Source organism: Dendrobates tinctorius, unplaced genomic scaffold, assembly GCF_039654945.1.
Source record: "Dendrobates tinctorius isolate UK_male_01 unplaced genomic scaffold, ASM3965494v1 ptg000162l, whole genome shotgun sequence".
NCBI lineage: Eukaryota > Metazoa > Chordata > Amphibia > Anura > Dendrobatidae > Dendrobates > Dendrobates tinctorius.
The window spans coordinates 50314797-50332226 of record NW_027361829.1 but is presented as its reverse complement, the minus strand read 5'-3'; the positions used below and the strand labels follow the sequence as shown (position 1 = coordinate 50332226).

Sequence of the window (17430 nt, the reverse complement as noted above, 5' to 3'; positions counted from 1 at the left end):
TCAGGCAACCACAAGTGATTATAGCGCTTTCCAGCAATCAAAGCACTGTTATGTGTTATAAGAAATGCTATCATAGGTTCAATTTTCATTGGAATGTCAGCTTTAGTGTTACCATGCTTACCAGCTACCAATCAGAACCAGTGTTGATATTTGCACACCAATCAGCAAGTTGCTCGTCATCAGTGATGTCATCATGATATGATGCAATATGGTTGGATAGCGGGACATGCCCCTTCATAGATATTTCATCCACAATGATTGGCTAGTTATAATAGTGACATGACTCTTCCTGATATCGCCTTGGATATCAAAACTATTTAGCTTATCAAAATTGATTAACATTACCACTATATCATAACGTTATCCACATGATTAAACAGTAAAAAGTGCCAAAGTTATCTCACTGCATTAAAAGTTGGTTATAATGATGACAGGACCCTTCTTAAAGGAAATCTGTCACTCCCTGGACACTTTTAAGCTATTACTATGAGAAATGCACTTTTAATGTTTTATGTTAATGATTTCTTACAGGCTCAGGGCGTGCAGTGCCTGGAAGAAGTCCCTGCCTCCTCACTGCATTAAAATAGTAGGTGCAGGGGGTCTCTGCAACTGTGCAGTGATGCCCCTGTGCAGAACCAGGAAGAAGACAGTCCCCATAGAAGGATGGATAAGGCACCCATAACCGTCCGAGTGCACGGTGCATGTGCAGCAACTGTACGTCACATGTCAGTGTGACGTGCATGGGAGGGGGGTGCTATTGTAATGAAGAGAGGAGGCAGGGATTTCTTCCAGGCACCGCAAGCCCAGGAGCTTGGAAGAAATCATTAACAAACATTCAAAGTACATTTTTCAATATCTTGACCTCAGCTATGAGGCATACAGATAACACTGGTTTAACCATTCTATTACCTGTCTGCCCATAGTAATAGCTTAAAAGCGTCCAGAGGGTGACAGATTCCCTTTAAATGGAGCATATATAACATGTCATCTTGTGTCAAAATTCTTAGCATATCAGTATTTGTTAATATTGAAACTATGTAAAAAAAATACAATCAAAAAGTAGCAAAATGTTAATAAATATACAAATAAATTATTAATGTAAATCTCATATTGTTCACTTTATATTAAGAAGTATATAACCCAACTAATAGTTCAGACGAGGTAAATACCTATATCGGTTCATCACATCATTTTATCCATATATGTTGGACACGAGGATAGACAAATTGTGCCAGAAGAAAATTAAAAGCGAGTTAAAAACAAAAATGTGAACCTCATTTATTAACAAAAGTACCATATGGGTATACAGGAAGACTCTCTACTAATGGACTAAAGCTCTATAATTAGTATATAATGACATTTATTTACATTAAGAAGACAATTTCCAATCATGTACCACATCAAGTGGTCCCAATCATCAGCTTAATGAAAAATGCTGAATGGAAAAAGATTTAGAGACAAGCACCATATGAGAATCCATCGTTCAATCCATCTGGATTCAGGGTACCCCAATTTATATATCAATGTAGCCTCTTCTCTCAATTGAAGTTGGTCCATATTACATTTTCTTTGTTTGAGGGTACATTTCTGTTTACCCAAAAACTGTATGGCCAAAGGGTCCAAACCTTGACGGAATCTCATATTGCGGGACACAGGAGTTTCGTAATTGTTCCAAATAGAGCAAATGTGTTGTAACTTGAGACTCCTACGTTGTTGACCAGTTTTGCCCACATACCAAAAAAGAAAGGCACATTTAGCTACATAAATCACACCAGATGTGGTGCAATTTATTAAATCTCTAATAATAAAGCTTTTAGAGATTTTTAGATTTTGAAATTGTTTGGTAGTCAAGATAAAATTACACGCCTTACAATAACCACATCTATACGAGCCAACAGTTTGATTTTGTAACCAGGTCATATTTGATTTCTTATCTTGTGAGAAATGGCTTAGAACTAACATATTTCTCAAATTAAGGCCTCTTCTGTATGTAACATTGGGAGATTGTTTAAATTCTATCTTCTAAGTCATTGTCCTCTTGGAAAAGGTGCCAATGTTTTGACAATATTTTCTTAACTACAAACGCTCGTTGATCGTAAGTACCAATGCATCTAATAATAGGTACAGTTTCGTTTTTTGAATAACATTTTTTCTTTTGTAAAAGTTGATCTCTTTTCATATGTAATGCATGATGATAGGCCCTTGTTAGAGGTTTACAAGGATATCCCCTTTCCCTAAATAGTTCTGTATTGAGTATTCGGCTGGAGCAACACAACGACTTTGGTTGAAAAATTTGTCGTGTGACTAAAGTTTGTTAGGTGTCCCTGCTATATCGCAGTGCAAGACAAGTTAATGGGCGTGAGGGAACTGAGACCACGACAAGCAAGTCACAAGAAGGCCAACCTCATCTGGGTTTTTGCATCTTTTTTTTGCAGTTGCACTGTTTTGTGCTGCGATGTAGCAGTGACACCTAGCAAACTTTGGTAGCCAATGTCATCACGTAAAGTCCTTAAACTGGCATAATATTGGTTGATATTAAATGGATATACAGCTCTGGCAAAAATTAAGACCACCACATCAAATCCCTGTCATGGGCAGCCCATTCCCCAGACCTGAGCCCCATTGAAAACCTCTGGAATGTAATCAAGAGGATGAGGGATTAGTCACAAGCCATCGAACAAAGAAGAACTGCTTAAATTTTTACGCCAGAAGCAGTGTGAATAACTGGTGGCAAGCATGCCAAGACGCATGAAAGCTATGATTAAAAATCATGGTTATTCCACAATATATCGATTTCTGAACTCTTCCTGAGTTAAAACATTAGTATTGTTGTTTCTAAATGATTATGAACTTGTTTTCTTTGCATTACTTGAGGCCCAAAAGCACATTTTTTTTATTTTGACCATTTCTCCTTTTCGGAAAAAAAAATTATTGCTTGGAAATTTGGAGACGTTGTCAGAAGTTTGTAGACTAAAAGGACAATTTACATTTTACTCAAAAATATACCTATAAAGAGAAAAATCAGACAAACTGAACACTTGGAAGTGGTCTCTTGATTTTTGCCAGAGCTGTATATTGTCAGCTTACATCCCTATTTATTGTAACAGATCATTCTTATCATAATAATAAATGTTATTAAAAAAAATCAACGTTATATTACAAAAAAGTAACTAACCTGGCACTGATATCTTCCCTGCCATCGGATGTTCCATTTCAAGAATAAGGCCATTGTTGGCAACCTGAAAGTCACAGATGTTGCTATTAGTGTTAGTAGTTATTCATTAAAGTGAATGTAAAGCCAGAAAATAACATTGTTTAACACTTTGAATGTAAGAGCATACCAGTATGTTCTATTTGCAGTCTAATAACCATCATAGGGTACATGATAGATTATATCATGTATATTAGCACATCCAGAAAATAGCATGGGATCTGGGCCATCAGCACGAGAAGCCTATTAAAATAAACAGTCTGGGCTCTGCAATGGACGAGATCAGAAATAACTAATTTATTCTGGGTGTTTACATCCTTTAATGGTGCAGCTATAGTGAACACTAAATTTACTTGGTTGACACTTCAAAAAACAAACTTAGGCCAGTTTCACATTTGCGCTTTATGGCGCTGCGACGGCTTCGCACGGCCGCTGCTAAGCCCCACCCCTGCCGGCTCCCTGCCCGCCCCATCCGGTCATCGCCGCCTACTAGCACACATGGACGCTTGCGATCTGCGCACCCTACCTTTAGCATAGGGTGTGCAGATCGTGCGCTGGCCGTGCGCTAGCAGGATTTTGCCGTGCGCTGCGCACTTTTAAAGGTGCGCCCGTGTGCGCCAACCGCAGCATGTTGCATTTCGGCGTGCACGGCGCACCTTCAAAAGTGCGCAGCGCACGGCAAAATCCTGCTAGCGCACGGCCAGCGCACGATCTGCGCACCCTATGCTAAAGATAGGGTGCACAGATCGCAAGCGTCCTTGTGCGCTAGTAGGCGGCGATGACCGGATGGGGCGGGCAGGGAGCCGGCAGGGGGCGGGGCTTAGCAGCGGCCATGCGCAGGCCTTCGCAGCGCCATAAAGCGCAAATGTGAAACCGGCCTAAGTCATGTTAATCACCCCAAAACAATTGTTTTTTTTATTATGCCACAAATGGACCCCAGTAGAGCCAACATTTTGTGCGGAAGAATTTCCTAATATACGAGAGGCTGCTGATAAGTCTTTGGCTTTGTGATCTTTTTTTGTTTGTATGGTAACAAATTTTACATCACATGAAAGCCTTAAGTGTCTAATATATGTTTGTAAAATTTTGTGTTTATAGCTTATGGCAACAGTGTTCTACGCACGCGGGAAAACAAAATAGCGGAGTCTAATGCGATATTCACAGCAAATGAGAGCAGAGGAGTGATAAAATTCATGTTTCTACAAGGAAACTCCACAAAGGATATTCATGGTGATATGTCGCATACATTGGGGGATCAATGCCCTTCATATTCTACAGTTAAGAACTGGGTTGCCAAATTTAAAACGGGCCACTTCAGTACCAACGATGAGGAATGTCCAGGGCGACCGAGAGTGGTTGTTGTTCCGGAGATTGTCGATGCTGTGCACAACCTCATACTGGAGAATCAGCGAATTTCAGCTAAAGCAATAGCAAACATCATGGGGATTTCCCGTGAACGTGTTTGTGTAATTATACATGAACATTTGAACATGAAGAAGCTCTCTGCAAAGTGGGTCCCCAAATGTTTGACAACAGATCAGAAAAGCAGGCGAGTGAAGACTTCCCGTTCCATTTGTCAGCATTTCCAGACTGATAAGAACTTCCTGGATCGACTGGTCACTATGGACGGGAACTGGATTTATTTGTATGACCCTGAAACCAAGGCACAGTCTAAAGAGTGGAGGTACAGTGGTTCTCCTCTTCCAAAGAAGTTCAGGGTGCAAAAATCATCCACTCAGGTGATGGCGTCTGTGTTCTGGGATAAGGAGGGCGTGCTGCTAGTGGACTACCTTCAAAAGGGTTCCACCATCAATGCAAGGTATTACATTGAACTTTTGGACCAATTGAAGGCAGCTTTGAAGTTCAAAAGGCGCGGCAAGCTGTCCAAAGGAATCTTGTTCCTGCAAGACAACGACTCCGCTCACACTGCACAAGCGACCAAGGCAAAACTGGCAGAGCTGGGCTTCCAGTTGGTTGACTACTCCACCTTAAGGTACTGTCACACTTAGCGATGTACCAGCAATCCCAACCAGTGATATGACGTGGTCAGGATCGCTGGTACATCGCTAAGTGGTCGCTAGTGAGCTGCCACACAGGCAGATCTCACCAGCGACATCGCTGGGGACGGGGTCGCTACTTACCTGTCACACTAGGCGATCCTGACGTCCTCCTGCCCGCGTCCACGCTTGTCGCTCGTCTCTCCACAGGAAGCTGACGACGAGAAGCGGTCCTGAATGTTCTAGCGCGATCAGCGATAACCAGCGGGGGAGCAGGTCATAGGTAAGTATCACACACAGCGATATCGCTAGCAATATCGCTATAACGTCACAAGTTATAGCGATATTGCTAGCGATATTGCTTAGTGTGACAGTACCTTTATTCACCAGCTATAGTTCCCTCCGATTATCATCTGTTTCCAAACCTGAAGAAACACCTCAAGGGTACCAAATTTCACACCATTTCTGATGCCATGGCTGTTACGGAGCCTGGTTTGAGGCACAACCAAAATCCTTCTTTTTGCAAGGCTTACAGAACTTGGAATACCATTGTAAGAAGTGTGTTGACATCAGTGGAGATTATGTGGAATAAATGTAAAGTTTCATCTTCCTATCTCGTTTCTTTCTGGGTAAAGCCAAAGACTTATCAGCAGCCCCTCATATTTGTACAGAGATCACAGCCTCATTTTTCCTGATACAGAGCTCCAAATCCTGTATAGCCATAGAGTTTATGAGCAAATATGGCTGACATGAGCTATTACCATAAATCAATAAGGAACTCACTTGCTATTGATTATACTATATATTGAACTAAAAAATAAGGCAGTAAAAATCATGAAATCAAACTTGGCGCAAACATTAAATCAGCATCAAATGCTGGAATATTTCGGTCTCAAAATCTGCAGAATTGTGACTGTTTTTTGGGGGCTTGTTCACACTGCCAGAACACACTCACCTATTCAAGTCTATGAGTGCATGTGAAACTTCGGACTGCACTTGAATGTCATCCGAGTGCAGTCTGATTTCCGCGGATGCTGGCAAAGGAGGAGATGGAGAAATTATTTTCTCCATCTCCTCTGCACCTGTTCCCCGATTTTCTCATGCGAGAGGAATGGAACACCTATCATTGACTCTTGGCTCACGCTCACAGTAGAGTTTGAGCCGAGTGTCATTTGCATAGTAGTCTCGATTCTCTGGCATAGAGAATCGGCAGCCGTGTGAGCGATCCCTTAGGCTAAGATGCCGGATACATCTCAAGATCAGTATACGAAGAGCAATGTATTTACAAAGTTACTTAACTCTTTATTAAAATGAATTCTATATTTGAGCTTGAATATTCTGCATGGAGGTGAACATATGCTTTAGTTGCTTACACTTTTAGTGAGTGAGGGAATATTAGTTCTGCAACTGTAATGTCTATGAGTCATCTGTCTGGCAGGGTGTGCTGGGACTTCTAGCTCCACACTCCACAGCAACTGGAATCCTACAAGTTATTTTAAGCTAAAGTAGAAAACGCCTTCAATCTTCCGAGACTGTAGGAAGTAAAGTATACAAGTGGGAAGTCTTGAGAGGTCAAGGAAAGTTTTGTTCTGTACCTTTGTGAAATTAACACATTTTTATTTATCTGATCACCGGATAGAGACATGAATATACTCATGCAGATATGTTTACACAGAACTAAGCTGTAAAATTCACCTAATTAGTTTTATCATTAATCATGGTGCACAAAAAAACAGCTAAAGTGACAAATTCAACTACAGCGCAAAAAGTTTTATTGTTAAAAAAAGGTATCCTGATTTCACTTTTTCTACATGCCTATTACATTGCGCTAGTAAAAAGTAAAATCAAAGATACTTACCCTCCGCAGGTCCAGCTTATACCTCTTCACTGCGGCCTAAGGCCTTGTTGACTCCTTGCAGCATTAATGTCACAACTAAAGCTCAAGTGAACACTGCATCCAATTACTTGGCCAAGTGGTGATGCCAATGTACCACAAGACAAGATGCTGAGCCTATTGACTGGAAGTGTTTAATTGGGACTAGTGTTGAGCATTCCGATACCGCAAGTATCGGGTATCGGCCGATATTAGCTGTATCGGAATTCCGATACTTAGTTCCGATACTTTTTTCATATCGAATACCGGAATCGGAAGTTCCCATAATGCTAGGAGCCCACTCGATTTGATTCAGCCAATGGGGATCCTCAGAAGTGTGGGCATATCCTGTTAGGCATGTAGGCATGTTAACTACTGGCATGGCTGTGATTGGCTGCTGAAATGATGTCATGATGCACTATAACAAGCGCTGCAGCCGCCATTTCTGGTCACTCTGCTGTGAATTCAGTTAGGGACAGGCTGCTGTTGAAGACTGTGAAGGACAGTTAGAAATAGCGATTCTAAAAACAATATTGTGCTTTATCCAGGCTACATAAACCACCACTGTAGCTTGCTTTTCCCTAGCAGCGCTGTTTTCACAGCTGTCTGCAAGGGCTGTGTGAGTGCAGACCCACGCTGTGTAGTGTGTCCTGCAGGCACGTCTGCTTGTAGGCTGGCCAGCGTGTGTCTCTGCCTCATACACATTTTTCTTTTATTGCTGCTTTTTTTTTCTCCTGTATAGTGTGCTTCCATACGTATCCATATACGTTGGTTGCAAACACTAAAGGAGTGGACAGCGGAGCCTTTCAGCAGCCTTTCAGTGCTATAGCCCATTTCTCTGCACTGTTTTTGGCTGTCTGATAGGTTTCTCTGTGTGTGAGTGCAGCTCACGTTGCAGTGTGTTCTACAGCCACCGCTAGCTGTAGTCCGCTCAGCGTGCGTCACTGCCTCATACATAGTCCTTTTTTTGCAGCAAATTTAGCCAGATTTTTGCTCCTATATTAGTGTGCTTCCAACCGCATCCATTGTCATTGGTTGGTTGCAAGCACTATATAGGATTAGATAGAGGAGCCTTTTTGCTGGCTTGTGCCCTTCAGGGCCAGCCAGGCTAGTATCACCCTATTTTTTGGAGCCTCATCAATTGCATTGTAGGTTAGCTTCCTGCATTGTAATCGCTCCAAAAAGTTTGTGATACTATAGCTTTCAAACTTTGGTCACATCCTTTCCTTTCCCCCCACCCAAAAAAAAAAAAGGAAATAAAGTTCACCAAACACTCCACTTTACAGTTGTCTAGGCCACATTAGATCATATTAAAGTGTAGTACACACACTCTTAGCCAAATTAGTGTTTCTTATACTGGTTAGCAGGTGTTCAGGAATAAGAACACTAAGCCACCCCTTTTTTACTTTTCTGCCTATCTTTATCAGTCTACCAAGATGAAGAAGGCAGGGAGTAAGGCACGTGGTCGTGGCCGTGGAGTTTCAGCAGGGAGAGGACGGGGGGATTCAGCAGGGAGAGGACGTGGGGATTCGGTATCTGCTGCGGCCACCAGTGACCCGGCATCCCCCACTTTTACCAGGCAACAGTCCTTCATGCGCAGCTTTGTAGGACCTCGCCGTACCCCACTGCTGTGTGACGAACAAATTGAAGCCGTTGTCGGATGGATGGCAGCTAATGCATCCACTTCAATGACTTCCGCATCCTCCCAAGGCCAGAGCACTGAAGAGCAACCATCTGTCTCTTCACCACCTGCCAAATTGCCCAGACAGTCTGAGAGCCCTGTACAGGAGCCATCTCAATCTTTACTTCTGTTCTCAGAATCTGTTGGCTTGGAAAGAGGTGGCCAGCCAAGCAGCATTCTAGAGCGTGAAGAAGAGGGAGTATGCAGTGATGCGCAACTGCTTTGTCCCTCTGAATCTGAAGAGGCGGGTGGGCCAGTGCCTATGGTCAGCACACCTCAGTATGCATCAGATGATGATGAGACTCAGTTGCCAATTTCTGGTGCGTACGGTGCTGGCGAGACAACCCAGGACCAGCCGGTGCTTGAAGAGGGGAGTGGAGATGATGAGGTCCTTGACCCATCATGGCGTCAGCCACAGGAAGGTGGTGGGAGCAGCTCTGAGGAAGAGATTCCCCGAACGGCCAAAAGAGGAGTGAGAGGGCGGGGGCAGACTTGGTTGCCTGTAGCCTCCACTTTGGCACCCGTGAGGAGCAATCCTCTTCCAAAACACAAAACGGGCGCTCCCAGGACTTGCAGTGCGTGGTCTTTTTTTGACACAGTTGCAGATGTCATTTGCTTTGTCAAATGCAAGCTGTGTCATCAGAAAGTAAAACGAGGCAAAAATGTGAGCAACCTCAATACCACAAATATGTGGAAACATGTGCGTACCAAGCACGAGGTGGAGTTACACAGACACACTGAAGATGTAGGCCAACCTTCAGCAGCACCTACCACCTCTTCAGCTCGTGTTGGGGCCTCTTCCTCCAGCTCACACACAGCTGCTTCGGCTTCCTCACTGGAACGCCATGGAAGAACCACTGCCACTGTTGTCCAGAGACCCAGTGAAATTCCACCCACTGAACCACGTTCGCAGTCATCAGCACCCTCCCAGGCCACTCACCAGCAATCGGTAACACAGGCATGGGAGAAAAAGCGGCCATACTCGGCAAACCATCCCCGAGCACTGGCTCTGAATGCCGGCATTGCCAAACTACTGGCCCTTGAGATGCTGTCATTCAGGCTGGTGGAGACTGACACATTCCGGAACTTTATGTCATTGGCAGTTCCACAATACAATGTGCCCAGCCGCTTTTATTTCAGCAGGCAAGCTGTCCCTGCCCTGCAAAAGCATGTGGAGGGAAAAATTAAAAATGCGCTACTAAATGCCGTCAGTAGCAAGGTCCACCTGACCACCGATGCGTGGACCAGTAGCCATGGACAGGGACGATACCTTTCCCTCACTGCCCATTGGGTCAATGTTGTGGAGCCGGGTACAGATCTGGAGAGTGGCTCTGTACGTATTCTGCCAACTCCAAGGATTGCAGGAATGCAGTCTGTACATATTGAGTCCTCCTCCTACTCTAGTTCCTCGGAATCAGCACTGCGTGAGCCTGTTAGGCCAGATATGAGCACAGGTGTGGCCAAACGTCAACAGGCCGTCCTTAAATTAATTTCTTTGGGGAATCGGAGCCACACAGCACAGGAGCTCTGGAATGCCATCAAGCAGGAGAGCGATGTGTGGTTTGTGCCAGCGAATCTCCAGCCAAGTTTGGTAGTGAGTGACAATGGCCGAAATCTAGTGGCAGCTCTGGGCCTAGGCAACCTCACTCACATACCATGTCTGGCACATGTGCTCAATTTGGTCGTGCAGAGCTTTCTGAGGGACTATCCGGATCTTGATGCACTGCTGCACAAGGTTCGCCTAGAGTGTGCTCACTTGCGGCGTTCCAGCATGGCAAGATCGCGCATTGCATCTCTGCAACGCCGATTCCGCCTGCCAGAACATCGCATCATATGTGACCTCCCCACCAGGTGGAATTCAACGTTACATATGTTGGAGCGGTTGTGTGAGCAGCAGGCAGCAGTAATGGAGTACCAGCTGCATCAGGCGCAAACAAGTCGCACTGTGCGCCGGACACACTTCACCACCACTGAGTGGGCCACTATGAGGGACATCTGCCAAGTTTTGCGTGCCTTCGATGACTCCACGTGGATGGCCAGTGCAGATGATGTACTAATCAGCATGACTGTCTCCCCTCATCTGTCTGCTTCAAAAAACCTTACAAGCACTAAGTGAGGAGGTTTTTGAAGAGGTCGAGGATGAGCAGTCAGAAATGCCATCTGCTTCTGGCAAGTCTGCGCAACGTGGTTCCACACAAAGGCCCAGGCAGGGGACACTTAGTGAGGAGGATGACGAGGAGTCAATGGAGGAGGAGGAACACATCTCTCCAGAGGAGGGAGGTACACAAGGCTCTAGTAGTCAGTGTGTACAGCGAGGGTGGGGTGATGCTGAGCAGGCAGATATGCTGCCTCAAGCTGGGGACAGCGTTTCCCGTCCAGTTGGCAGTCTGCAGCACATGGTTGATTTCATGCTACTGTGCTTGTTAAATGACCGCCGCATCGCCAACATTCTCCACACAGCTGATTATTGGGTGTACACCCTCCTAGATCCTCGCTACCGGGACAACTTACAAAGCCTCATACCACAGTTGAACCGGGAGCGAAAAATGCGGGAGTACCAAGAAACACTTGTGCAGGCCATCATGTTCTCCATTCCCCCCACAAGTGTTGATGGTAGTGCTTTTCAAAGCAGCCATGTGGGTAGAGGCAGTGGAGGAAGCTCTGCACAAAGAGGTAGCAGAGACAGTGCCGCAGGACAAGGCAAGGCCAGTATGGCCCAAATGTGGAAAAGTTTTGTGGGACCGCCACAAACGGCTACACCATCACAGACGGCTCCAGTCAGCAGGAGGCAACGTTTCCGTCAGATGGTGACAGACTACTTGTCGTGCCCTGTTAGTGTTCTCCCAGACGGCTCTTCCCCGTTCAAGTATTGGGTCTCTAAGCTGGATACATGGCCAGAGCTTAGCCAGTATGCATTGGAGGTGCTGGCTTGCCCTGCTGCCAGTGTATTATCGGAACGTGTCTTTAGTGCTGCAGGTGGTGTGGTAACAGACCGTCGCACGCGACTATCCGCCGATAATGTTGACCGGCTTACTTTTGTGAAAATGAACAAGGCCTGGATCTCACCTGAATTTGCCAGTCCTCTTCCAGAATAAATAATTGGCTGGCAACAGGATCCAGGTCTCCTGTTGTGTTCATGTTTCTATAACCTGAACTTTATTTCCTGGGCTACAGCAACGCCCGTTGTTGCTCAGAAGTGCTGTCCGCACAGACAAAACACTCGCTCATGTGTAAGTGGGGTTCGGTAACGTCAGCTGATCCCCTGCTGTGTGTACGGCAAACTCTCCTGCTGCCTACAACTTCTGACTACCTCTGATTTAATATGTTCTCTGATTTGCCCTCTGTCTCCACTCTGTTTTGAGTATTTCCTCCGGCCTACAACACCGCCTGTTTCTGCTCTCAAGTGCCGTCTGCACAATCCACACTTGTTCCTGTGGTACCTGGGTCCTGTAACATCTGCTCATCTCCAGAGTTGAGCACGGCAATGTCTCCTGCTTTGTCTACATTCCCACTACTTGTAGTGGAAATGTGGACAGAGCAGGAGACATTGCCTGACTCACCTCTAGGGAGAAGCTGCTGTTACAGAACCCCAGTAACACAGGAACAAGTGTGGGTTGTGCAGACGGCATTTCAGAGCAGCAACTGGCGTGGTTGGAAGCCAGCGGAAATACTCGAAACAGAGTGAAGACAGAGGCCTAATTGGATTACGTTGACAGTTAGTAGTAGTCTAGAAACAATCGCAAACTGCCACCAAGTAGGCCTCGGCCTACTACCTGATTTTCCCTGGGCTCCGACACCGCCAGTTGGTGCTCAGAAGTGCTGTCCGCACAGACAAAACACTCGCTCATGTGTAAGTGGGGTTCGGTAACGTCAGCTGATCCCCTGCTGTGTGTATGGCAAAGTGTCCTGCTCCCTCCACAGTCAAACAACCTCAGATTTACACCTGGCTCCAAGTAGGCCTCGGCCTACTACCTCATTTTCCCTGGGCTCCGACAACGCCAGTTGGCGCTCAGAAGTGCTGTCCGCACAGACAAAACACTCGCTCATGTGTAAGTGGGGTTCGGTAACGTCAGCTGATCCCCTGCTGTGTGTACGGCAAACTCTCCTGCTGCCTACAACTTCTGACTACCTCTGATTTAATATGTTCTCTGATTTGCCCTCTGTCTCCACTCTGTTTTGAGTATTTCCTCCGGCCTACAACACCGCCTGTTTCTGCTCTCAAGTGCCGTCTGCACAATCCACACTTGATCCTGTGGTCCTGCCTCGGCCTACTACCTGATTTTCCCTGGGCTCCGACAATGCCAGTTGGTGCTCAGAAGTGCTGTCCGCACAGACAAAACACTCGTTCATGTGAAAGTGGGGTTCGGTAACGTCAGCTGATCCCCTGCTGTGTGGCGGGCAAACTGCTGCTGCCTCCAAATTTTAGCTACTTCAGATTTAAACATTCTCTGATTTGGCCTCTGTCTCCACTCTGTCTCTAGTATTTCCCCTGACCTCCAACACCGCCAGTTCCTGCTCACAGTTGCCGTCCACGCATTCCACACGTGTTCCTGTGTTACTGGGGTTCTGTAACATCAGCAGATCCCCCAATATGTGTCCGCCACTGTCTCCTGCGCTGTCCACCTTCCCACTGCAAGCGGTGGGAATGTGGACAGAGCAGGAGACAGTGGCAGACACACATCAGGGGATCTGCTGACATTACAGAATCCCAGTAACACAGCAACACGTGTGGATTGGGCAGACGGCTACTGTACGCATAAACTGGCGGTGTTGGTAGTCACGTGAAATCCTGGAAACAGAGTGGAGACAGATGCCTAATTGGAGCACGTTGACAGTCTGTTGTAGCCTACAAACACTGTAAAACTGCCACCAAGTAGGCCTCGGCCTGCACCTTGGTTCTCCCTGGGCTCCAACAACGCTAGTTGGTGCTCAGAAGTGCTGTCCACACAGAAAAACACACTCGTTCATGCGAAAGTGGGGGTCAGTAACGTCAGCTGATCCCCTGCTGTGTGGAGGGCAAAGTGTCCTGCTCCCTCCAAAGTCAAAATACCTCAGCTTTACACCTGGCTCCTAGTAGGCCTCGGCCTGCACCATGATTGTCCCTGGGTTCCAACAACACTAGTTGGTGCTCGGAAGTGCTGTCCACACAGAAAAACACACTCGTTCATGTGAAAGTGGGGGTCAGTAACGTCAGCTGCTCCCCTGCTGTGTGGAGGGCAAACTGCTGCTGCCTCCAAATTGTAACTACTTCAGATTTAAACATTCTCTGATTTGGCCTCTGTCTCCACTCTGTCTCTAGTATTTCCCCTGACCTCCAACACCGCCAGTTCCTGCTCACAGTTGCCGTCCACGCATTCCACACGTGTTCCTGTGTTACTGGGGTTCTGTAACGTCAGCAGATCCCCCAATATGTGTCCGCCACTGTCTCCTGCGCTGTCCACCTTCCCACTGCAAGCGGTGGGAATGTGGACAGAGCAGGAGACAGTGGCAGACACACATCAGGGGATCTGCTGACATTACAGAATCCCAGTAACACAGCAACACGTGTGGATTGGGCAGACGGCTACTGTACGCATAAACTGGCGGTGTTGGTAGTCACGTGAAATCCTGGAAACAGAGTGGAGACAGATGCCTAATTGGAGCACGTTGACAGTCTGTTGTAGCCTACAAACACTGTAAAACTGCCACCAAGTAGGCCTCGGCCTGCACCCTGGTTCTCCCTGGGCTCCAACAACGCTAGTTGGTGCTCAGAAGTGCTGTCCACACAGAAAAACACACTCGTTCATGTGAAAGTGGGGGTCAGTAACGTCACCTGATCCCCTGCTGTGTGGAGGGCAAAGTGTCCTGCTCCCTCCAAAATCAAAATACCTCAGCTTTACACCTGGCTCCTAGTAGGCCTCGGCCTGCACCATGATTGTCCCTGGGTTCCAACAACGCTAGTTGGTGCTCGGAAGTGCTGTCCACACAGAAAAACACACTCGTTCATGTGAAAGTGGGGGTCAGTAACGTCAGCTGCTCCCCTGCTGTGTGGAGGGCAAACTGCTGCTGCCTCCAAATTGTAACTACTTCAGATTTAAACATTCTCTGATTTGGCCTCTGTCTCCACTCTGTCTCTAGTATTTCCCCTGACCTCCAACACCGCCAGTTCCTGCTCACAGTTGCCGTCCACGCATTCCACACGTGTTCCTGTGTTACTGGGGTTCTGTAACGTCAGCAGATCCCCCAATATGTGTCCGCCACTGTCTCCTGCGCTGTCCACCTTCCCACTGCAAGCGGTGGGAATGTGGACAGAGCAGGAGACAGTGGCAGACACACATCAGGGGATCTGCTGACATTACAGAATCCCAGTAACACAGCAACACGTGTGGATTGGGCAGACGGCTACTGTACGCATAAACTGGCGGTGTTGGTAGTCACGTGAAATCCTGGAAACAGAGTGGAGACAGATGCCTAATTGGAGCACGTTGACAGTCTGTTGTAGCCTACAAACACTGTAAAACTGCCACCAAGTAGGCCTCGGCCTGCACCCTGGTTCTCCCTGGGCTCCAACAACGCTAGTTGGTGCTCAGAAGTGCTGTCCACACAGAAAAACACACTCGTTCATGTGAAAGTGGGGGTCAGTAACGTCACCTGATCCCCTGCTGTGTGGAGGGCAAAGTGTCCTGCTCCCTCCAAAATCAAAATACCTCAGCTTTACACCTGGCTCCTAGTAGGCCTCGGCCTGCACCATGATTGTCCCTGGGTTCCAACAACGCTAGTTGGTGCTCGGAAGTGCTGTCCACACAGAAAAACACACTCGTTCATGTGAAAGTGGGGTTCGGTAACGTCAGCTGATCCCCTGCTGTGTGGAGGGCAAAGTGTCCTGCTCCCTCCAAAGTCAAAATACCTCAGCTTTACACCTGGCTCCTAGTAGGCCTCGGCCTGCACCATGATTGTCCCTGGGCTCCAACACCGCCAGTTGGTGCTCGGAAGTGCTGTCCACACAGAAAAACACACTCGTTCATGTGAAAGTGGGGTTCAGTAACGTCAGCTGATCCCCTGCTGTGAGGAGGGCAAACTGATGCTGCCTCCAAATTGTAACTACTTCAGATTTAAACATTCTCTGATTTGGCCTCTGTCTCCACTCTGTCTCTAGTATTTCCCCTGACCTCCAACACCGCCAGTTCCTGCTCACAGTTGCCGTCCACGCATTCCACACGTGTTCCTGTGTTACTGGGGTTCTGTAACGTCAGCAGATCCCCCAATATGTGTCCGCCACTGTCTCCTGCGCTGTCCACCTTCCCACTCCAAGCGGTGGGAATGTGGACAGAGCAGGAGACAGTGGCAGACACACATCAGGGGATCTGCTGACATTACAGAATCCCAGTAACACAGCAACACGTGTGGATTGGGCAGACGGCTGCTGTACGCATAAACTGGCGGTGTTGGTGGTCACGTGAAATCCTGGAAACAGAGTGGAGACAGATGCCTAATTGGAGCACATTGACAGTCTGTTGTAGCCTACAAACAATCTAAAACTACCACCAAGTAGGCCTCGGCCTACACCATGATCGTCCCTGGGCTCCAACAACGCCAGTTGGTGCTCGGCAGTGTCTTTGGCACGGGGACTCCCTGTTGCCCAGCCTGGTTCCAGCACGCCTGCTGTTTCCGGGTAGTGTCAAGGTCACTATGCCACCAATCCGTTGTCCTGTCGTCTTGCGGCCGGGTTAGCCGACTCTACGGTGCCTGCAGTTTAGGTGACTCCTATGTGGGCTGCGGGAACTGGCACTGAAGGCTGGATCCATAGTGCCAATGGGACATGGACCCCCTGTAGGACTGTGGGTTTCAGTAACTGCGGCCGGCTTGTGGCCTGGCTACTTTGCTTTCAATGGGTACCTTCTGCTACCCACCCGGGTTCCAGCACTGTCTGCTGGTTCTCGCCAGAGCCTTTGGCCTAGGTGCCTCCATCTCGGTATCCGAGGTCCAGCACCGTCAGCTGGTCCTTGGTAGTGCTTTCTAGCACAGGTACCTCCTGCCTAGTAACCGTGGTCCAGCACCGTCAGCTGTTCCTCGGTAGTGCCATTGGCTCTTGTAGCTTTTGCTATCCATCTGGGTTCCAGCACCGTCACCTGGTTCTCGGCAGTGTCTTTGGCACGGGGACTCCCTGTTGCCCAGCCTGGTTCCAGCATGCCTGCTGTTTCCGGGTAGTGTCAAGGTCACTATGCCACCAATCCGTTGTCCTGTCGTCTTGCGGCCGGGTTAGCCGACTCTACGGTGCCTGCAGTTTAGGTGACTCCTATGTGGGCTGCGGGAACTGGCACTGAAGGCTGGATCCGTAGTGCGAATGGGACATGGACCCCCTGTAGGACTGTGGGTTTCGGTAACTGCGGCCGGCTTGCGGCCTGGCTACTTTGCTTTCAATGGGTACCTTCTGCTACCCACCCAGGTTCCAGCACTGTCTGCTGGTTCTCGCCAGAGCCTTTGGCCTAGGTGCCTCCATCTCGGTATCCGAAGTCCAGCACCGTCAGCTGGTCCTCGGTAGTGCTTTTTAGCACAGGTACCTTCTGCTTAGTAACCGTGGTCCAGCACCGTCAGTTGGTCCTCGGTAGTGCCATTGGCTCTTGTTCCTTCTGCTACCCATCCGGGTGCCAGCACTGTCTGCTGGTTCTCGCCACAGCCTTTGGCCTAG

The 17430-nt window shown here is 47.6% G+C and overlaps 1 protein-coding gene across 1 annotated transcript in view; it reads right to left on the bottom strand.

Annotated features, from left to right (window-relative positions):
- The window catches only part of SUGCT (succinyl-CoA:glutarate-CoA transferase), a 1606806-nt gene that overhangs the window by 254777 nt on the left and 1334599 nt on the right, over positions 1 to 17430 (bottom strand). The window contains exon 13 of the mRNA XM_073550015.1: positions 3176 to 3239. Within this exon, the coding sequence (XP_073406116.1) occupies positions 3176 to 3239 (64 nt within the window). The remainder of the gene's footprint in view (positions 1 to 3175; positions 3240 to 17430) is intronic.